General features: G+C 43.9%; 2 protein-coding genes across 5 annotated transcripts in view; one reads left to right on the plus strand and one right to left on the minus strand.

The window, feature by feature from the left end:
* LRRC38 (leucine rich repeat containing 38) overlaps positions 1-23,005 on the plus strand; it is a 90,795-nt gene that overhangs the window by 11,783 nt on the left and 56,007 nt on the right. The window contains exons 3-4 of one of the 4 annotated variants that reach the window (XR_014009987.1): positions 10,362-10,442; positions 20,050-21,296. The gene's annotated coding sequence lies outside the window, so the exon portion shown is untranslated. Of the gene's footprint in view, positions 1-10,361; positions 10,443-14,941; positions 15,199-16,481; positions 17,520-20,049; positions 21,297-23,005 lie in introns of those variants that run through there. The other 3 variants (XR_014009988.1, XR_014009989.1, XR_014009986.1) reach the window with 3 other exon arrangements.
* Positions 265-22,651, minus strand: PDPN (podoplanin). Its single transcript, XM_081201767.1, has 5 exons — positions 22,312-22,651; positions 8,900-8,964; positions 5,726-5,840; positions 1,984-2,092; positions 265-1,193 (listed from the first exon to the last, which is right to left on the minus strand). Exons 1-5 carry the CDS (start codon positions 22,379-22,381, stop codon positions 1,187-1,189), a joined length of 366 nt encoding a protein of 121 aa, XP_081057893.1. The 5' UTR covers positions 22,382-22,651; the 3' UTR covers positions 265-1,186.

Here is a 23,005-nt window from a genome sequence, read left to right on the forward strand (position 1 = left end):
AAATTCACCTGGGTCAGAAGGGACAGGTGCAGACTTCAGTATTTTGTAATATGGTGTACCCTATGCATGGCCAATATTTTGTGCCCCCAAATGGATCTTCTCAATTTGCGCCCCCTCAGCTTGGTGCCGTCTGCAGGGAAAATGTCCACATGGCCCTAAATCCAGCACTGGATGAAGGCAGTCGTGGAAGCGAATCTAGACCCCTTCAATTTATTTGAAGGCAGTTGGGGAGACTTTAAACGCAAAAGCAGGATAAAACAAGCATTTTCTGGCACAATTTATTCTGATTGTAAACATTCAGAATCTCCCAGTGCAGTTTGTAAAATCTGAGTTTCTAAAATTCAAAATTTCCCAGTGCAGAATCTATTACAACCCTATTTTACTCTCCCTCCCCAAAGAGAGCAGAATAATAATAAATTATTATTATTTAAAAATGACTTTGAAAGAGATCTGTCTCTTGAAAAACAAAACAAAAACAGCAAACAGTGCAATCCAAAAAATCACTGCTCAGAAGTATGACTCACTTAATTTAATGAGGTTTACTCCTCGGGTTTAGGGTTGCAGCCCAAAGTCAACCCTATAGCAGGATTGGCAAGCCTCTGGCCCACCAGACATTGCTAGACTACAACTCCCAATCATCATTGGCCCTGTTTGCTGGGTCTGATGGGATTTGGAGTCCAAACACATCTGGAGGGCCCTCAGGTCACCATTTCTAGGGCTGACGGTTTTCCCTAAAAATACAATTTGGGGGTTTTTATTAAAAAAGCTCAACAACTTTTGAGGTGCCTTGGTTTTTACTTTTTGAAATATGGCAACCCTACCATTTTGCCAGCCCTATAGGAAACAAAGTGCAGAAACCATCTTCTTTCAGGAATTCCTACTAGCAACATACTTTTTTATATATTGCCTGTAAACAGCACTGTTAGGAGACCGCTTTGTGCATTGTTCTTTTCAAAATCTTCCCCACCTCACCCCTCTTTTAGGTGAAGAAATACTCAATTTTTAAGGCATATTTGTATTTTAAAAAGCTTGCTCCAGGAAATTTCGTGAGATCTCCTCCATGGGCTTATAAGTCCTCAAATTGCTATTTGTCCGTGATCATCTTCCATGGTTAGCATGGGAGGAGACTCACTCAAAAAAGGAAGAAATCTTCTGATGTATTTCCTCTTTCTCTCTTCAGTGAGTTTCAGGGACTGTTAAAAAGAAGAAGAAAAGCAAGGAAGGAGAGGGCAGTTATTTTGCCAGAATATAGTTTTTATGCTTGCCTTAGCAGCATTAGGCGAAATGTCATTGTACAATGTGTGCTCTGGGAAGTGTGAATTAGGTAGGTTTATATTAGAAGTCTAAGTGAACTGAGTCTCTCCTCATCTCTGCACCATAGTACAGAGCTTTCAAAACTGGGTCGTGACACATTAGTGTGTCGGCTGCAGTGTGTAGGTTTTTTCATGTGAACATTCCCTGCGCTCCTCCAGGGGCCGGAAAGGGGTTAGTTTAACCCCCGGTTTGCTAGTAAAACTGACTTAGGTAAAGGTAAAGGGACCCCTGACCATTAGGTCCAGTCGTGGCCGACTCTGGGGTTGCGGCGCTCATCTCGCTTTATTGGCCGAGGGAGACGACATACAGCTTCCAGGTCATGTGGCCAGCATGACTAAGCTGCTTCTGGCGAACCAGAGCAGCGCACGGAAACACCGTTTACCTTCCCGCCGGAGCGGTACCTATTTATCTACTTGCACTTTGACATGCTTTCGAACTGCTAGGTTGGCAGGAGCTGGGACCGAGCAATGGGAGCTCACCCCGTCGCGGGGATTTGAACCGCCGGCCTTCTGATCGGCAAGTCCTAGGCTCTGTGGTTTAACCCACAGCACCACCCGCGTCCCAAAACTGAATTACTGTGTCACAAAATGATGCATGTCTAAAAAGTGTGTCACCAACGTGAAAAGTTTGGAAAGCCCTGCCACAGTGTCTGCTTTGTGCGATACTTACGAGTACCTCCCCATTTTCTTCACAATCAAAAGGATAATCCCTGTGGCGACTGCGATAGCAGCAATGACTCCAAAGATGATGCCAACCAGTGTAGCTGTTTCCAGGCCATCTGCAGGGAGGGGAATTCAAATGGCCAAGTTAGTTCAACATCAAATCAGCATTGACACCTTGAAAGTTACAGTCATGCCACAAACTCCAAAGAGGAAAATTTCTACATCCCTGGGGTCAGTTCCTGGTGGATTTTGCTTGGCAACCCTGAGAGTGGTAGGTGCATGTTGATCTGTCAGGAGTAGAAAGGCATAAAATGTGTCTGATCATCCTGGCAGATTTGGTGAGAGGGGTTTAATGATGATTCTGTTCAGATCTTGGTAACGGGAGCAAAACAGGAGGATATGGGTCACTAACTCAGCCTCTCCAGTGTTGCATTTTGTCAAGGATGCAACCTACGGATTATTCTCCAGCTTGGGTTTTACTGTAAGGTTTTCTCGTCTCACACTCACCCTGGGGACAGGTCTCAGAAGCTTGTTTGTATTTGGGGAGTAGCTTACATACAACTCAACTTTGATTTCAGCCTCAGGATGCACATTTATAGAGTCGTTTCTCAGATTTTTATTTTTTTATTTTGTAGGAGAAGTGAGGGAACAATTCACAGTTACAAAAAGCAAAACGAAACCGCTAGGTTGGAAATGTCATTCTATAGGTATGTGCCCGGGATATGACCAGTCCTTTCCTGGTTGATGCGTTGTTACCTTATCGAGGTCAGGTCATTCCTGAGGAATGTGGGAGGAATGTGGCTGGTGGAAGCATGTGCCACACGGAGAATTAAGAACATGCAGTTCTGTATCCAGCTGATAAACAAACCCAGACCTCCGAAAGAAAATGCAGGAGTCACTCCAAATTTTGTACAAAACCCACAGGAGGACAACTCCACGCGTCATCACAGACGCAGCCGTCAGCTTTTCGGGGGCTGACTTTGAAATAAAGTGTCACCATGAGCTGCGCAGCCTTCTGAAGTCAGACCTTGTGATGGAATGTGAAACCAGGGCACAGCATCTAATTTGGAAATGTGATGCGAACATTTCACACTACATTTGTTATTAGTGCTTGCTTGTGGCAGAGGTGGGGAAGAAGAGCCTTTCAAGCTAAACTAGGCTGGTGAGATCCATGGTCAGATTGCCTGATGTCTGTTTTTAGCTACCAGGGAGTGGGGGGTCTGGACCAGGGGCAGAGGGCAGTGTGAAGCTGTTTGCCCCCACAGTATTTCCTTCTGAAATCTCTTCGCATCTAAAGCTGGTAGGAGCTGCAAAGGCACTTGGTTAGAGCCAGGTACAATATATACTGTGAGCAGCATATACGGTAAAACAAGAACAAAAAATAATTGGATTATTAATAGTGATTAAAGAAAAGTTTCTCTCCTAGGGTTGCAGGAATTTCCTGGACATATACAGAATGCTGCATTCGGCAGCAGTATCCGGGCGGAAATTGGTAGTGCCATTTTTGCAATTTTGCCAAAAGAGCTCAACTTTGGGCAAAACTAAATAAAAGCTCAACATTTTTGGCCAAAAAGAAAAAAGCAGTCTGGATTTTTCGCTGTTTGAAATATGGCAACCCTACTCTCCCTCTCTCATAGCAAATGGAATTCATGGACACACAGCACATGGTTCAGCTATGGAATCATAGAGCTGTGGAATTGGAAGGGATTATCAAGGGTCCTCTAGTCCAGCCCCTGCAGTGGAATTCACTTAATAATAATAGTAATAATAATTTTTATTTATACCCTCCTCTCCCCAGCCAAGGCCGGGCTCAGGGCAGCTAACAAGCAATAATAAAAACAAGTTGAATGCATACAACTTAAAAACAAGATTAAAATACAACATTAAAATATTGAAACATTAAAATATTAAAATGCAGCCTCATCACAGGAGGAGAAAGGAAAAAGAAAAAAGAAATAAACTTTTAAACTTAGAATCATAGGATTCCCTTTAGAAAAAAGGAACAGACATTTTTGCAGTTAGGAAAGTGATGGGAAATGCATTGAAAAGTACATGCTGGTTAGGGTAAATGCCGATTGTCATATAATCTCCCATCAAACAAATCAGAATGAATAACCAATATAATTGAACCTCTACGTAAGCTTTGTGCAAGCAGATTGGCAAATCTTTATGCTCATGTTTTAATGTCCCCGAGGCTTCTTTCCTGTGCTGCAGTCCGCAGTGCACAAGGGATTGCGGTGTCACAGTGGTGCTAAGTAGCCAGCAATGATTTCTCTGGAATAATCAGAATCTGGCTGCCTTCCAGTGAACATGAAAAGGGTTTCTACTTCATCAGGAAAGAGGGCCTGTTGCCGGATTCATTACATGAGAGGGCTGAGGCTCATTAGCATGCCTGTAGGTTCAAAGACGGATTAAGGTAATTTAAGAAAGGAACCTAATCACTCAGTGCTGTTCTTTGGATTAAGTTTGGCTTGAGTCGTCCGCCTGGACTGGAACCAGGCATGGGCCAAGGAGATGACAGTACACTTTTGGACCAGATAGCTAATTTGGGATGCTACCCAATACATCTTTATGTAACTATTAATTCACTTTTGGCTTGAAACCGAAATCTCAGCCTGAGGAGCACTCTTCCAATGGCTGGCTAGACTAACTAGCTTGTTTTGTGGAAACTGGCAGGGATGTAGTTTATTTTTTTTAAATTATTTTAAACTGCTTTGTAATTTGTTTAAAAAAAAGAAGCCAAAATGATAGGGTCTGTATCGAGAATAGGGAGTTCCTGGCCATCACACCCACATACGACAACTCCCATCCATCCCTGTCTATTCTCCATGCTGCAGGGCACACTCCACCAATGTGCATGGGGGGGGGGGGAGGAAACCCCCATGCAAACTGGGTGTCACCTGCAGAACCTCTGTCTCTATGATGCATTGCAGGGCTAGATGAACCCTTTGGGCCATTCCAACTGTACAATTCTATGATTTTGGTGCTGATTTTTGCTGCCTATGGATGGTATGTTTTGCTAGAACAAGCAACACCCTTTCATTAAGACCTATTATATTGAGAAGAAAAAGACACTCAGGTGTTAAATGTATCCAGGAGCAGAAAACTATGTGGGTTGTGAGTACAGTATAACTTCTCTGTAGCGAGTATAGCGACATATTTCACTGCAGTGAGTATTGGGAAAACCTTTCCTGTTCACTTTTGTTGTAACCAGTAATGATTGATGGCTCTAAGGATCCAGTTTGCAGTTGATAGCCTTGCCTGTCTTCCATCTAGCCAGATAAAAAACTATTCTGCAACATGTTTTCCTTGCGTTTTGCTGGTATTGAATAGCTATTGCTGTAGCACACTGTTCTTTTTCTGATTTTACGTTATGCTTTATTGCTTTTAAAATTTGCAAGCAGCATGTGTCTTATTAATTGAATAAATAATAAGAATCATAATCTTTCACATATATGTGTGTGTGTGTGAAAGAGGTGGACATTTTTAAATGTTTCAGATTTTCCCCAGTACTTTGTTTACATGGAAAAAAATCCATTTCCTAAGTGCATTAGCAAACAAGCAAACAAAAAGAGAGGACTAGATACCATTTGCAAATGCAATCTTAGGCAAGCTTGAGAGTTTCAAAGTTTTTGGTTTTGTTTATTAAGCACTAAATTTAGGTAGCTCTCCAGGGCATTAGAAAATCTTCCATTGCAAATGACCCTAAGTTGCATAGGAAATATTTTAGAAACATGCACACCACATACCATCAGATTCTGGTAAACTTGGGTCAGTTGAGTTTTCAGCATCATCACTGGTTGAGAGGGGACTGTCTGTGGTCACCAGATCGTCCAAGGAAGAGCTTTCTGTTGTCACCGGGAACTATGTTCATTAGTTTTAGGGATATATGTGTTTTAAAGAGAGGAAAACAAAGGCAAGCATAATTCATTTCTATGTCTCTCTTCTCAAAACATGCATAATGTTGACCCACCTTGATACAACTCTGCTACAAATGCCAGTAGTTATTTGTTTGTTTTGAAACAGTAACAAAATAATCCTATGGAAGTCTTTGCAGAAGGAAGTTCTGCTGATTTCAATGGGACTTGCTCCCAGGTATGCATGTGTACAGGGAGGCGGACTTATAAAAAATATTGGGGGGGGGGCGCGGCGGGAAAGCTCATGAATAATAAATAAGCTCATGAATATGCAAATAAGTGGTGCCGCCTCCTCGTGAGCGAATAGGGGAGAGCGTGCTGCGCCTATTAATCAGCTCCGGAACAGCTGATATGCGGGAAACATGGGGCTAGCCGGAGAAGAGAGGGCGAGCCCCCTCCGCTCCGGCCCTAAATAGGGCAAGCCACGCCCCCCCCGTGGCCCTCCAGTCGGGATTCCCCTGTTCTCGCGGGGGCTGAAACCGCCAGGAGGAAGGAAATTCCCCCCGGCAGTGCCTTGGCAGTGGCGGTGGTGCTGCGAAGCAGCGAGGCAGGAGCCCCCGCCCCCGGGATTCCCTAATCTCGCGGGGGACGGCCGGGGCTCTCCGACTAGGGCGCGCGGCTGGCTGGCTGGCTGGCGAGGGAGCAGGTGGGGAGGAGGCGGGGGACGGCGGCGGCGCTCTGCTGGAAGGGCGCCCGAGATGATTGGGGGGGCTGAGTCCCCCCAAAATTTTTTTTGAGGGGGCTCGAGCCCCCTCAGGCCCCATGGAGTCGGCGCCTATGCATGTGTAGGATTACAGCCTAAGAGAGAATAGGACATTTGAGAGCCAGCATGGAGTAATGGCTAGAGTGTTGGACTAGGACCTGGGAGAGCAGGTTTCGAATCCCCACTCATCCATGAAGCTTACTGGGTGACCTTGGGCCACTCACCATCTCTTAGCCTACCTAGCCTACCTCACACGGTTGTGGTGAGAATGAAATTGGGGGGCATAGCTGTCAACTTTTCCCTTTTATTGCGAGGAATCCTATTCAGAATAAGGGAATTTCCCTTAAAAAAAAGGAAAACGTTGACAACTATTGGGGGGGGGGAGAGAACCATGTGCATCACCTTGAAATCCTTGGAAAATAAAAGCAGTATGATTCTATGATTCCATATAAATGTAATAAACAAATAAAGCAAGCTGGGATCAGGGAAAATGAAGCTTAGTAGCCGACTGGGTTGTGAAGAGGAAGCTCTAAACTGACCTAGATCCTGCAGCCGTCGTATGAAACCCTTCTTTGTGTGTCTCCTCCACGAGAGGTCCGGAGGGTGGCAACACAAGAATGGGTCTTTTTGGCGGTGGCTCCCTATTTGTGGAATGCACTCCCCAGGGACGCTTGCTTGGCACCTTTGGGCACCAGGTGAAAACACTCCTCTTTTGCCAAGCCTTTGGCTAATTAAACAACCTATGGCTTTTTAAACTCTGTGTGTGTGTGTGTGTGTGTTGGGGAGGGATATTGTTTTTGTTTGCTACCATGTTGTCCATTTTTGTGTTTTTGTATTCTGAAATGCCCCGTGATCCTCAGGCGAAGAGCAGTCTAGAAATTTAATCAATAACAATAACGATAATGTGAGAGGAGTGGCAGTTGGTTTAATAGAATAAAAGAACCATAGAGCTGGAAGGGACCCCGAGGGTCATCTAGTCCAGCCCCTGCAAAGCAGGAATATGCAGCTGTCCCTTATGGGGATAAAACCTGCAACTGTGGCATTATCAGCATCACGGTTCCAACCAGCTGAGCCACGTTGGTGAGCAGAGTCCTTGAGAAGGCACATCTCCTGGTCCAATCATATTTTAGTGTCACATATTTTAGTGTCACATATTTTAGTGCATTTTGTATGTACTTTGCTGCTGTTTTACCTTCTGAGTAAGCAAGTGGCCAAAATGTCTGGCACACTGGATGAGGCTCTCACCTTTGCACAGTCAGTTACATTCCAGCCATGCAAAAGCCGGCGATTTCTGCATACTCACACTTGGTCCTTCATCCAGCAGGCAAACAGGTAGCATTATCACAATTCAAAAGGATACATTTCAGACAGGCTAAATCACTCAAGCAGGGTGTGGGAAGAAGGTGTGGCCTGGGGAATAATTAAGGCCCATTCAGCCCCCATCCCTGAAGTTTTCCTCCCCATCCCCAGCAAAAAAAAATCCTTAGCCAAACCTAGCTTTGTCTGATGAAGTGGACTCTAACGCAAAGAGTTGGAAGGGACCTAATGTAGAGTTGGAAGGGACCTAATGGGGCAATTTGTCCAACCCCACTGTAAAGCAGGAATCACAGGTTCCATGAGAAATGGCCATCCAACCTCTGCTTAAAAGCCTCCAATGAAGGAGAGTTTGGCAACTTCCAAGGGAGTCCGTTCCGCTGTTGAACAGCTCTTGCCACCAGAAAGTTCTTCCTGATGTTTAGGTGGAGTCTCTCTTCACTTGAAACTGTTGGTTCAGCTCTTACCCTCCGGAGCAGCAGCAGAAAACGAGCTTCCTCCATCTTCCACATGATAGCCCTTCAGCTATTTGAAGATGCATGTCACCTCTCAGTCTTCTATTCTTCAAGCTAAACGCACCCAACAACCTGAACCGTTCCTCATAAGGCTTGGTTCCCAGACCCTTCGTCACCTTGGTTTCCCACCTCTGCGCACGTTTCAGCTTGTCAATATGAGGCCACTGGACTCCTCACTGAAATGAACCTAGATACTTTTTGGTCTGGTCTTCATGGTCTGCCATAATAAATGAAGGCCTTTAGAGCTGGATGGACAGCCTGAGATCATAATAAATGGTTTTTTTTGGGGGGGGCGTTATTTGTTTGTTTTTGTTTTATTACGTATTTTGTGTTCTCATTTTGTATTTTTATGTTGTGAACTGTTCTGTGATCTTTTCATGAAGGGCGCTTTGCAATTTTCATTTATTCATTTATACATACATACAATAACCTTCAGGAATGAAACAGACTTATCCCCCTACAAATGATACTCACCGTTGGAAATTCAGAAACTCTGCTGTCAGTAGTTGGTGCTTCATCTTCCAGTGAGACTGTACTTGCTAAATGAAACAGATGAGAAGTGGCTGAGATTTGAGATTACTGGCTACGTATTGCCACTGAGCTATGATCAAGATTCTGTTGGCCAACTTAGTTGGGTTGTATCCAACCGGGAGCTGACCCAGTGAAATTCAAGGACCTAAATTACAAACAGAGCAAAATGATCAAACCTTCTGAGAAGACAAGAGGATTGCCTTCTCCACTCCGAGTCATTGTGGTCCACCATGCATACCTCAGGAACATAGCGTCCGCATGTAATAAATTAGTGAGGTTTTGTCAACCCATTAAAAAACAAGGTTTAACTTGGGCAGATTTGCTGTTTAATATTAAAACCATCCTCCTCTTAAGTCGTTTCTTCCCTTTAAATAATGCAATGCAATGGGCTGTTGGGATGTGCTTGCTCTGTCGTAAATGGTGAGCGATGAACGGTTGGGTTTCCTGGCTTAAAGAGTGTACCATGCAGCACTATTCATGCATCACTCATCACCCTGTGCATCCCTTCAGGACAGGAAAGGTGTGCAATGGGACACTTCTGTCTGTTAACCTTTGGTTCAAAAATACAAGAGAAAACACGAGGAGGAAATGATGCTAAGCTTCTATTATATGTCAACAGATAACTGGCTGCAAATAGAATTCCCAGACTATTAGAAGTTCTCCCACTTAAAAGAGGGTGTGATGAGAGAGGAGAGTCATAGCTCAGATTTAAGGCCCATGTGGTGTGGAGCTAGGCGTGTAAGTATGCATTGCACTCATCACAGAGCTGCAGTCAAAAATAGCACTCTTCTAAGAACATAGGAAGAGCCCTGATGGATGAGGTCAAAGACTCATCTGGTCCAGCATCCTGTTCTCAGTGGCCAACCAGATGCCCTGATGGGAAGCCTCCAAGCAGGACCTGAGTGCAACTGCACCCTTCCCAGTTGTGGTTCCCCGCAACCCATCTAAGGTCAAAGGGGCCTGTTATCGGCACCAATCAACTGATCGGTACTTATGTGAAGCTCCTTCCATTGTCCACTTGCAGTGGTGGTTTGGACTCAAATGGAACCTGCAAAGAGCCCTCATAAAAAGTCATCCATCCACATTTTAGTGTGAATTTCTCCTAAAACATACAGATTCTTCACACCATTTTCCCTGCTAATATTCTTGCAAGCGATTCTCCTTACCATTCAGGTAAACCACTTTCAGAAATACTTGCATTTTTTTTGCACATTGTAATATATGCACATTTAGCACCAGTGAGTGCATTCTTTTTGTGTGTGACTTGGCTGGAGAACAGCACTGCGAAATTTAGAGAAGTGCAAATTCCGCAGGATTTGATTCACACGTGGTTTTGGAAAGTGAGAGTTAACTTCTTTCTTCTTTAAGCACAAACTGAATTGACTTTCTTGCCTGTTGCTTCTAGGACACTCAAGAGATCATCTCACCCCTTATATGCTCATCCCACCACTGTGCTCTGCAGGAAAGGAGGTCTGGTTCTTTCAGGGTAGGAATCAGGTCACTGTATGGTGTTGCCTTCCCTTTGGAACGCTCTCTCATTATGTATCAGAAAGGTGCTCCTTTTGGGCACCTGCTAAGGACCTTCCTTTTGCAACAAGCCTTTGGATGATGTTGTTTTTATCACAGTCTTTTCCTGTATTGGACTTGAAATGGTTACCGTATATATATTTCACATTTTTTCTTGTTTCACTTGTTACCTGGCTTTGGGACAGTTCATGGGAAGTGATTCATAAACAGAAATTTTGTATTTGAGTATATGAGCTATAGAAACATTGGGCTCTGTCATATACTGAGTCAGACCATTGGCTCATCTACCTCAATATTGCCTACACACTGCCATCATCCCTCTTATATCATCTGGGTTATGACACTGCCCTTGAATCCCTGAGGCAAAGGCTTTGGGACATCTCACATAGCGACCTGCAATCCCAGTCTTATGTAATTTGTAGCCCGGTCGCAGCTGGAATCCAATATGGGTACGACTTTCAGATATCCTCATACCTTAGGAATTTATCTGTACCTACCTATCGGCGTTTATTTACCAAAGCCAGACTAAATGTATTTCCTTTGGAAGTTCTAAATGGGAGACTGAGAGGCATCCCCTATCAGAATAGGCTTTGTTTATGTTCTCAGGACGTCGATTACATGAAGCATATCCTACTGCATTGTGGGCAATATGAGCAAGCAAGGGGTCAACAGATCAAACCCTTACTGGCAAATTTGCCGGGAAAATCCGAAGCCTCCCATATTAAATATCTTTTGGAAGACAGGTCAAATGATGTTACACTGGCCGTGGCAAAGTTTCTTTTGGAGGTTATAAGAAACAAAGATCATTATGCCCTAGATAAAACAAAACGACTGCCTTGGTTTCTTCCATCTGTCTGTCTGGTCGTTTTAACTGTATATAGTGTTGAAATTGTTTTGTGAGTCTTTGGACTGCAATAAAGTTTTGAATATTGCCTACAATAGCTGGCAGCAGCTCTCCAGAGTTCTGGATAAGGGACATTCCTAGGCCTACATAGTGGTGCCGAGGACTGAACCTGAGACCTTCTACATGCAAAGCAGAGGCTCTACCACTGAGCTGCCACCCTTCCCCACATATTTTGTTGTTGTTTAGTCGTTGAGTCGTGTCTGACTCTTCGTGACCCCATGGACCAGAGCACACCAGGCACTCCTGTCTTCCACTGCCTCCCGCAGTTTGGTCAAACTCATGCTGGTAGCTTCGAGAACACTGCCCAACCATCTCGTCCTCTGCCGTCCCCTTCTCCTTGTGCCCTCCATCTTTCCCAATATCAGGGTATTATCCAGGGAGTCTTCTCTTCTCATGAGGTGGCCAAAGTATTGGAGCCTCCACTTCAGGATCTGTCCTTCCGGTGAGCACTCAGGGCTGATTTCCTTCAGAATGGATCGGTTTGATCTTCTTGCAGTCCATGGGACTCTCAAGAGTCTCCTCCAGCACCATAATTCAAAAGCATCAATTTTTCAGCGATCAGCCTTCTTTATGGTCCAGCTCTCACTTCCTCCCCACATATTTAAATACCTGTTTAAACATGCATCTAAATGCGCTTTTGAATATGCACTTAAATATTAAAAATACAAATTTCTAAGTGTGTTTTTAAAAATCAAAACATAAGTGCCAAAGCTCAGTGGTTAGAGCATATGCCTTGCATGCAGAAGGGCTCAGCTTCAATCCTTGGCATCTCCAGGCAGGGGGGAAAGACTCTCTTTCTGCAACTCTGGAGAACCGCTGCCAGTCAGTGCAGGCAATACTGAGCTAGATGGAACAATGATCTGACTTAGTATAAGACAGTTTCCTACACACCATGCAAAATGCACAATTTTAAACACATTTTGCTCTCTTTTTGAGCAGAGAAATGGGCTGGAACATTTAGGAAGTGCTAAACCACCAGTTAACTAGCTGCCATTCTGTGTGTGTTTACTCAGAAGTAAACCCTAACGGGACTTGGCAAATACTGTTGCCTTTGTTTCAACCTGGACATTACTTGGGGAGCTATCAGTCCGCTCAGTTCAGGGCAGAATGTAATCAAATTCCACCAGCGTCCCCAGCACAAAAATATAAATTAAGATCCAGACTGCTTGCATCTTTTATACTGGGCTTCTCTTTGCAGTAAAGCAAAAGCACACAAACATGTGTTTCTACATCCAAAGATCCAAAGGGCTTTTATGAGGTTTGAATATTATGTTCTCTCTCTCTCTCTCTCTCTCTCTCTCTCTCTCTCTCTCTCTCTCTCTCTCTCTCTCTCTCTCTCTCTTTCTCTCTCTCTCTCAAATCCATTAAAAAAAGTTTTTTTGGCAAAAGTTTTAAGGAGGGAGAAAAAACATCTATTGATGTACAGTCCAGCTTCTCCCTGCAGTGGTACTTCAACATCAAATATTTAATAAAAGTCTTGCCTTGAGCATTGAGCATCAAATATTTAAAGGCGGGGGGAAATCCACTCACTGAACAGGAAATCTAGATACTGAAGCAGGGAAATGCATTAAAACTCTTGTCTCCATGGCCAACAGCTTTTATTGCTGGTTCCTTGTTTTTTTGACGAGAGGATGTGGGAACATAGAAACCTAGGAAGTTGCTACCTACCAGATCAGACCGTTGGTCTACCTAGCCCAGTATTTTCTGTGTGGAATTATCAATGGCCTTTGAAGGTGTCTGGCAGGGGACATTCCTTTTTTAATAATTTTTTTTATTAGTTTTACATATAATCACATTACGGAACATCATATCTTCTTACTTAACCTTTTTGGCTCAACTGAGCCTAACGACTTCCCTCCCTCCCGCCTAATGGTTTACAAACTTAGGCTTTGCTTCTTTAAATTTCACTTCCTTTCCTATTTTTATTATGTCATTACCTAAAAAGTTCCATTACTCAACCTGAACAGGTAGCAATTTTATCTTACAAATCTTCAGATAACCCTGCTAGTGATGTTAGTTGCTTATAGCTGTCTTTCAAATATAGTATAAATTTATTCCAGTCTTTTTGGAATGCTTGGTCTCGCTCGTTCCAGATTCTTCCCATAAGTTTTGCCAGTTCTGCAAAGTCCATCAATTTCATTTGCCACTGTTCTTTTGTTAGTATTTCATGTTGTTTCCATTTTTGGGCTAGCAAAATTCTTGCCGCAGTTGTTGCATGCAAGAACAATTTTTTATCTTGTCTTGGTATCTCTTTACCCACTATACCCAATAAGAAAACTTCTGGTTTTTTAACAAAAGCATTTTAAACATTTTCTTTAACTCATTATATATCATTTCCCAGAAAGCTTTTAACTCTTTACATGTCCACCACATATGGTAAAAAGCACCCTCCTTTTCCTTACATTTCCAACATTCATTTTTTGTTCTATACATTTTAGCCTATTTCACTAGTGTTGAATACCACCTATACATAATTTTCATTACATTTTCTTTAAGCGAACTGCAAGCAGTGAAATTAACACCTTCATTCCATAACCTCTCCCATTCTTCTAACTGTATATTATAGCCAATATCTTTAGCCCAATATATTGTTACTGATTTTAAGGCAGGGGACATTCCTAGCCCTAGCTAGGAGATGCCAGGGATTGATTATTTCTTCACACAGCACATAATTAAACTATAGAACTTCTCTACCACAGGAGGCAGTGATGGTTGCCAACTTGGAAGGCTTTAAAAGGATTATACAATGCCCCGCGGAGGACCTTAAGGTCCATAAATAGCAACACCCTAGAGGTCCCGGGCCCTAAGGACGTCAGATTAGCCTCAACCAGAGCCAGGGCCTTTTCAACACTGGCTCTGGCCTGGTGGAACGCTCTGTCTCATGAGACCAGGGCCCTACAGGATCTGATTTCTTTCCACAGGGCCTGTAAGACAGTTGTTCCACATGGCTTTTGGCTTGGAATCAACTTGATCCCCTCCCCCTCCTTCCTTTCTCCTTCTGTGATGGAACTCCTATTTGGGGATTCCCCTGGCTTTTTTCTGGCCTACCTAGGACCAGTCTGGATAGTTGGCCTTGGTGAAGATTTGACGTTTTCATCCCCAAAAAGTTTTTGAGTTTCTACTGAAATGAGGCTGCATTTTAAGGTTGTACTTTAATCTTGTTTTTAAGTTGTATTTTAATCAGTTGCTTTTATACTTGGTGTTAGCCGCCCTGAGCCCAGTCTTGGCTGGGGAGGGCGGGGTATAAATAAAATTATTATTATCATTATTATTATTATTATTATTATTATTATTATTATTATTATTATTATTTCATGGAGGAGAAAGCTATCAACGGCTACCAGTCACAATGGCCATGTTCTGCCTCCATCATCTGAGGCAGCAATGCCTCTGAGTACCAGTTGTTGAGAATTGCAAGTAGACAAAGTGCTGCTGTTCTCATGTCTGACTTGCAGGCTTCCCACATCTGGTCAACCACGCTGAGAGCTAGATGGTGGACCATATGGGCCATTGACCTGATCTAAAAAGCCCATGTTCTGTTCTTATGAACCTAGGATCTTCTGCCTGGAAATTGTTGGCCGTACTCAGAGTAGACCCATTGCAATTAATGGGCACTGCTAATTTAGACTACACTGATTTAGATTCTATTTCTGTATGCAACCACGGCTGCGCAGATGTTATTGTCCCAGAGATGGAAAGAAGATAAGGTCTCTACCAGAGGAGAATGGCAGATCAAGTTGATGGATTATGCCAAAATGGCAAAAATGACCGGAAGAATCAGAAATCAGGAAGACCAAGATTTTAATAAGGAATGGGGAAATTTGTAATTTATCTTAAAAACCATTGCGTGGCGAGTCTCCTCCCCCATGTGAAATGAAGATACTGGGCACAATATTTTAGGTTAATGGGCATAAAAAGGCCACAAATTTATTGATTACAGAATTGAAAGGTATTGGCTTTAGGCATTGGCTCCTATTGACTACCCGGCATGGAGACTGGGAAGGGTTGTCCACAAACCGTGGGGGTCCTGTTGAAGTACGCCAACTAGGATCCCACGGGTGTCACCGCTCGGGGGCGTGCCGGAGGCCCTTACCTCCCTAGGTTTCGGACAAGGCAACGCCCCCCGGAGTCCTCTACCGGACTATCCCTTTCATTGGGGGAAGGTGATGGCGCTTCCTCCCCCCCCTTTCATTTGCATAACAATTCCCTCTGCCAATGCCTAACCGCCAATACCGCGGAAGTTGTGACATTTGCTACGAGGTAGGCGAAAAAACCAAAAGGCTCGAAGTGCGCCAAGTTGGAAAAATTCCTACCAGGCCCCTTGCGGCGACCAACCGAAGTCCATAGCAAGGTCATAGCTAGCTAAGCCTAAGGGTGGGTGGGATGGGAAAAACCTCTCAGCTGCCCAGGTGGAAAGAGGGCGGTCTCCGGGCGTGCCTGGCCTTAAGTACACCAGGCCCCACCTCCCCGGCCCGCTGATTGGCGGGCTGGCTCAGTGACACGCCCGGGGATTCCCCTGCTCGCGCGGGGGCAAAGGCCAGCCCCCGCGCGTGTGTGGGAGGAGTTAGCCCGCAACCCCCTCTCCTCCAAGTCGGAAATGGCTTTGTAAACAGTTAAAATCATTAGTAGGATTGGAATAACACTTGTAGTTTAATGGTGAATTTTGGACACAATGGAGAGGTAAAAGATTTGGATTATCATAAAAGATGCAGGAGGAAAGGATTAACAATAAGACCCACAAAGGGGAGGAGGGAAGTTTTGGAATCTAGTTTTTATGTTGTATGTTGGATATGTGATTGCAGAATTGTAATCTGAAAAACAAAACAAAAAAATATTTTTTAAAAAAAGATTCTGCCCTTTTTTAATTTATAGAGGCTGGTACTTCTATACTGTCCAAATAGACTTGAGGTAACATTGGGTTGCATCCAGTTAAATCCTAGTCAGAGCAGAACCACTGAAATGAATGGGCCTAATCAGTCGTATCCATTGATTTAGATGGGTCAACTTGATAAGTAGGATTAGCAGCGGATACAGTGTTCTTCTCTTGAGGGCTTTGTGATGACCTCACTTCCCAAATTTCTCTTGTTTTTCCAGATGCAGGCTTGTGCAGATGTGAATTACTCAATGCACTTCGCAGTGCCAAAAATCTGATATAGCACATTCCAGTTCTGCGTCTCTGATGTTTCTGATGTCTCATAGAGGAAGGGATCATTCTATTTCTGTTGTGTGTCAGACCTCCACTTTCTCAATCATAGATCCATTCCTTCACCACCTTTTTCTTTGAGTTTGAATTTTCTTTGAATTTGAGGATTAAGAAACACATAGCCCCCCAAAAGCATGTAAATGGCATTTTCTGCACTCTGTTCACTTCCTAAAATACATATTGATTTTCAATGTCTTTTCTTGTAGAATAGTACCTCTGGTGTGGGACACATCATGCTTCTTCTGGGGCAGTTTGTCCACCTTTAGTCTCCACCCTGCACTCAGCTCTCACCTGTGGCTCTTAGAAGCTGTCACCAGGCGACAGCAGCCACAATCCTGGGAATGGCTTAGATTGGCCGGCTAAGCCAGGTGAGGGTAGCTGATGGGTCTCAAACCCTCAGTGAGTTAGGGACTTCCCCTGCATGCAAAGACAGACTCCAGACCATTAGTGAGTCCAACGGTCAAGAAATCTATTTCTGCACGTGCTGTAGAGGGAAGTTAGGGGACGATGGGGCTCATCAACCTGGGAAGGTAGCCCATCTAGGAGAAGGTCCTAAATCTCTGCTGCCTTGTGGGAACTCTTTGGGAGAAGAAAAAACTAAGGAGTAAACCCTAGACAAATCTGCAGTGGAGTCCCTAAGGCAGTTGGATGGTGCCTTGTACGCCTCCTAGCAATTCCTGCAGCCAAGCTGATGCCAAACATATTGCTCTGTTTTCCTTTGGACCACATCAGTGAAACTGAGAGGGGGGGGGGTCTTGTCATCTGGGCAGCCCAGGGCCTCCATACTTGCCCAGGCTTGCCCAGGTCCTTTCAGTGCTTCTGTTTAGCTTCACCCACAGAGGTGTATTCCACTGTCTCTCAAAAAAGGCGAATGCCAACAACAACCCCACAAAATGTTCACTTCTATACACTTTAAAACAACAACAACAACTGGAACTACATCACAATATTTGGAGACGAGCAATCTGACTGATTGTGGGACACGGGTGGCGCTGTGGGTTAAACCACAGAGCCTAGGACTTGCTGATCAGAATGTCGGCCGTTCGAATCCCCATGACGGGCTGAGCTCCTGTTGCCCGGTCTCTGCTCCTGCCAACCAAGCAGTTTGAAAGCACGTCAAAGTGCAAGTAGATAAATAGGTACCACTCCAGCGGGAAGGTAAACGGCGTTTCCGTGCGCTGCTCTGGTTCGCCAGAAGCGGCTTGGTCATGCTGGCCACATGACCCGGAAGCTGTACGCCAGCTCCCTCGGCCAATAAAGTGAGATGAGCGCCACAACCCCAGAGTCGGCCACGACTGGACCTAATGGTCAGGGGTCCCTTTACCTTTACCTTTTAATCTGACTGATACCTGTGATCCAATCAACATATAACTGAAGAACATAAGATGAGCCTACTGGATCAGGTCAATGGCTCATCTAGTCCAGCATCCTGTTGGTCCGACAGTGAGAGTGCTCTTATGCTTGAATCCTGCTTGCTGGTTTCTCACAAGCATCCGGTCAGCTACTTTGAGCACAGGATGTTGGACTCTGCCTGATCCAGCAGCCTCTTCTTATACACTAGAGCAGCCTTTCTCAACCTGTGGGTCCCCAGATATTGTTGGACTACAACTCCCATCATCCCTGAGCTCTGGCCTTGCTAGCTAGGGGTGATGGGAGGTGTGGTTCAACAACACCTGGGGAGCCACAGGTTGAGAAAGGCTGTGCTAGAGACAATGTCTTACTAGGGGTATGACCAGGAAATGGGAGCTACCATCAGTAATTAGGGGCAGTTGGAGTGCATGTTGCTTCACTTTTAAGCAAATGTTTCTGTATCTTGGCTCCCTTCTGATATTTTGGTTCACATCTCTCATCAGCCCCAGTCAGCATGGCCAGTGGTAAAGAATGATGGTCCCAAATAGTTGGAGAGCACCGGGTTGCGGGAGGCTGCCTCTGACCCAAGTATGTGAGATTGTTCCGGGAAGATGAAATTGCAAGCTCCAAGAATGCACCAAGGAATTCCAGTCTCTCTGGAATGCAACTCTGAATTTTGATCTTGGATGTTTTCTTTCAGGTGGGTTGTAGGTTACACCCACAAATACCTCTGAAGAGAAGAATTCATCCATAGCAAGATACATTCCTTTTGATACAGTGTGCAGGAAAAGAAAACCTAGGAAGTGGATTCATACAAAGTCATAGACCTCAGCATTGCCTACATGGAATGGCAGCCACTTTCCAGGGTTTCAGGCAGTCGTCTTTACAAGCTCAACCTGGGGGTGCCAGGGATTGAACTTGGTACCTTCTGCATGCAAAGCAGATGCTCTGCCACTGAACCACAGTCAATCCTGACTGTGGGCACATCTAGTTGTTCACTGCAAGAACAGGATGCTGGACTAGATGGGCCATTGGCCCGGTCTACCAGGCTTTCCTTACATTCTTAGAGCCACAAAGTATTTCTGCAGGTCCGTCATGAGACGGACATCTTTGGCTAGACATCCCAGGACTCATCCTGGAAATAAACAACAATCCTCAGTATTGATCTGCATCCTTCCATGTTGGCTTCCTTGTCTCTGCCTCCTCCTCCTTTCCCCTTGCCAAGAAATGGAAACAGGAGGAATCTGTGAGGCAGCCAGCTGAGAACGCCTTGATTCTGGGCAACACTGATTCAGCCTGCCGATGGAGGCAGCCCAACTCAACGCCAACAGACCCAGCAACATGTTGTCTATCCTCTTTGTGGGTGTTGAGCCTCTTGACACCTGGGCCTGGCACCCTCTGGGGCCTGTGCTATGCCAACATGCAGCTGGCACGAAGCCTACAGGATGACAAGTGAAAAACAACCACCAGTCTATGGCTTGCTTTTGCAAACCACCCCCCCCCCCAATTACTTTACGTTTGCAAGAATGAGTTTAGTCCACCAACCATTTGAAATGAATAATATGCCTTCCTGTTATGTGTTTCTCATTTGCCACCTCTGCTGTCTTTACATTGCCTGTGCGCTATGGCCAATGTGCTTTCTCATTCCAAGAGTCACTGGGTTGCATCCAACTAAGGCCTCCACAGAGTAGACCAATTAAAATAATGGATCTCTCCCCTTGTGATTTCCAGCATCTGGTACTCAGAAGCCTACTGCCTCCAACAGTGGAGGAAAGAACACAGCCATCAGCATGAGTAGCCACCAATAGCTTGATCCTCCATGAATGGACTTAAGCTAGACATGTCCATTTATTTCAATGGGTCTGCTCTTGGGTACAGCCTACTGTCCAGAGCAGGGGTGGCTAACATGTGGCCCTTGGGGTGTTGCTGGACTCCAGTGCCTATTGGGATGGTGGCCATTGAAGTCTACCAACAATTGGGGTGTCGCAGGTTCCCCACTCTTGGCTTAGAGACCCTGCAAAGAGAGCTGATCCCTGAACATCAGAATATAAAATGAGTTTTGCTAGATCGGGCCAAAGGCCCATGTAGTCCACTATTTTGTTTTCACAGTTGCCACCCAGATGGCCCGATCGGAAGCCTATAAGCAGGACAGGAACGGAATAGCACTTTCAGCACACATAATTGTCAGTGCCTTAGGATACGGAGGTATATTGCTTCCGATGAGGAAATACATAGCCATCATGACTTGTGGCTATTGATAGCTTTATCCTGATAAGCAACAATATTTTTAAAATGGAACCATCAAAAGGCAAAACTAGAAACTATGTCCTACCAGGGACAAGACCAGAAACCTGGAACTATTCTTAGCAAATTGGGACAATTGTAGCATGTGCTATTTCATGTTTTACACCAGACCAAACAGAAAGGGGTGGGAGCCCATACAGAAGGAAGAATTGCTGATTATCTGTTATTAGCCACTAGACTTGTTATATAACCCGGTTTTGGAAAGACTTACAAGGGACATCCTTATTGAATTGGCTTAACAGAGTTTAGCCATTGGCCCAAATTGACTAAAAGTATATATATGACTAGCTAAAGGACAGAGACACAAAGACTCATTTACAACTGACCGGTACTGAATTATTCTTTTAATGAAGAAGAAGAACCCTGAACTTTTGCAGACATCCAGACTTTTTTGATTACTCTGATTTAAATAATATTCTATGCTTTAGATTGCAGTGTGTTCCAACACTGACTTTCACTGTATGCTTTGGGGTTTTTGTTGTTGTTAAGGGTTTGTGTGTGTTTGTTTTAAAAAGAATAAATTAAAAGGAGGAGGAGGAAGTATCAGCATGGCTTCTTTACCAGGTAGACCAATACTATCTGCTCTGGCTGAAGAAATCTCTCCTGGCTCTTGAGAAGAGAGGGGTCTTTCCTATGCTTGATATCTGACATCCTTTGGCAAGAGATGGGACCTTTGGCATCCAAGCATGTTGTCCACAACTGAGCTATGGGTGGTGGTGTTCCTCATATACATGAAATCTGTCTTCTACTGAGTCCAACTCCACTGCCAACTCCTCTTCTGGATCTCTGCTGCTTCTGATACCTGAAATCACTTGAACTAGCTATTCTGGGAATTAAGTCTGCAACCTAGGAAAACCAGGGGCCAATAACCGCCCCCCCCATCATTTGCAGTCCGACTGGAAAGTTTCTCATATGAAATATTGCCCAATAGTAAAATGTTATTACTAAATAGAGGAGATTTTGGCTGCAGTCCTATGTTACCTTACCTTGGGGGAGATACATTCCCAATGAAATTGTGAGGTTTACTTTGGAGTAGGCATGCATTATCTTTATTTATGATGTGCACTTTAATAAAACATCAAGGAGGCTTACAACATAAAATACAACAAAATCAATCAGTATCTGCAAATAATAATAATAATAATAATAATAATAATAATAATAATAATAATAATAAATTTATTTGTATCCCGCTCTCCCCGGCCAAAACCGGGCTCAGGGCAGCTAACATCAAATATATAACATCGGTATAAAATCAAACAATAATTAAATTACTTCCTAAAAAAAGTATAATCCAAAGCATCAACAAAACATCAATAGATACCGGTTGGTTAAAAAATAAAATTCATATGGTATAAAAAGCATAGTTTTTTAAAGAAATGCCTGAAAAAAGGCAGGGATGGTTGCACTGCTGTATTTTTGTTTCCTGAAAGAACCCACGGTCCATAATGTATATATTTACTGCAAACTAATTCATTATTTTTCTTTTGCTCTCTGCTACACTGTACAGTGGTACCTCGGGTTACATATGCTTCAGGTTACATACGCTTCAGGTTACAAACTCCGCTAACCCAGAAATAGTACCTCGCGTTAAGAACTTTGCTTCAGGATGAGAACAGAAATCGTGCAGCAGCGGCACAGCGGCAGCGGGAGGCCCCATTAGCTAAAGTGGTGCTTCAAGTTAAGAACAGTTTCAGGTTAAGAACGGACCTCTGGAACGAATTAAGTACTTAACCTGAGGTACCACTGTATAGGTAGGTGGAATTTCTTTAGTGCACTTTCGAAAACCAGTCGAAAGCCAAAAACTTTTAATTTACCAGCCTCGGCCATACTGAATTCTGCAGCAATAGAATCTCAAGATAGGATGGGAACTAAGTGCAATCCTAAAAATGGTTACTAAGAAGTAAAACCTATGGACTTACTCCCAGAGAAGTGGGGTTAAGATCGCAGCCTAAGCAAAACTTTGCACTGATAACACACAACACAGCCAGCCACCAAAAAGAGAAAAAGGAAAGTATGAATATATCCCTTTCTGGACATCTGCATATCTAAGAAAACTTTCCTTACCTTCCTCAGCAAGAACATGGAATGATAAGCTCCCTATCAGGAAAAGAAGGAGCTGCATCTTGATAAACATCTTCGATAAACTCTTTAAAACAAAAGTCTGGTCTTGAGCAATCCAGTTATATCAAGCGCCTTCTTGTTTTGCAAAAAAAGTTTGCTTGGGTTTTCAAGTTCTCCTCCGCCTGCCAAAGAAGTTGAAAGTTTTGCTTTCTCTGAAGCATTGACAAGAGCGACGGGAAAGTAACTGAGAAAAGAATCAGTGTTTTTTACTTTAACGGAAGGCTGAGCAGGCATTCAAAGTGGTCCTGAAAGGAAGGCCCTCCCTCTGCAATCTGTTTGGTCACTCATAAAAAAAAAAAGATCTCAGGTTTCAAGTTACAGAGACAGTTATATATAGTGATGTGCACAAGAAAGATTAAAGAGAGAGAGGTGAAGACAGAACACCCTCCTTTACGTTTGAGGAGCATACAAGGGCATGCTGTTTTTTCCATTATTGCTAACACATTTTTTAAAAAGAATTATTTTGCTGTTGTTTAATTGGACAGGAGGGTAGAGGGGTGGAGTGGCAAGAGTGGTGATGACAGGAGAATATTGGTTATATGTAAAAAAAAAAAAAAAACAACTGAATTTTTTCTTGGTACAAAACTCCTGTACAATTTTCTGGGGTTAATGGGTGGGTTGGGAATTGAAAAACAAA

This window comes from Podarcis bocagei (genome assembly GCF_964188305.1).
Source record: "Podarcis bocagei genome assembly, chromosome: 7".
Taxonomy (NCBI): Eukaryota; Metazoa; Chordata; class Lepidosauria; order Squamata; family Lacertidae; genus Podarcis; species Podarcis bocagei.

Coding starts and splice junctions, on each gene's coding strand:
- PDPN (XM_081201767.1), bottom strand. CDS start 22,381: ATGTTTATCAAGATGCAGCTCCTTCTTTTCCTGATAGGGAGCTTATCA. Junction 8,965..22,311: donor CCATGTTCTTGCTGAGGAAG/GTAAGGAAAGTT, acceptor TGTTTCATTTAG/CAAGTACAGTCTCACTGGAA. Junction 5,841..8,899: donor GAGTTTCTGAATTTCCAACG/GTGAGTATCATT, acceptor TAATGAACATAG/TTCCCGGTGACAACAGAAAG.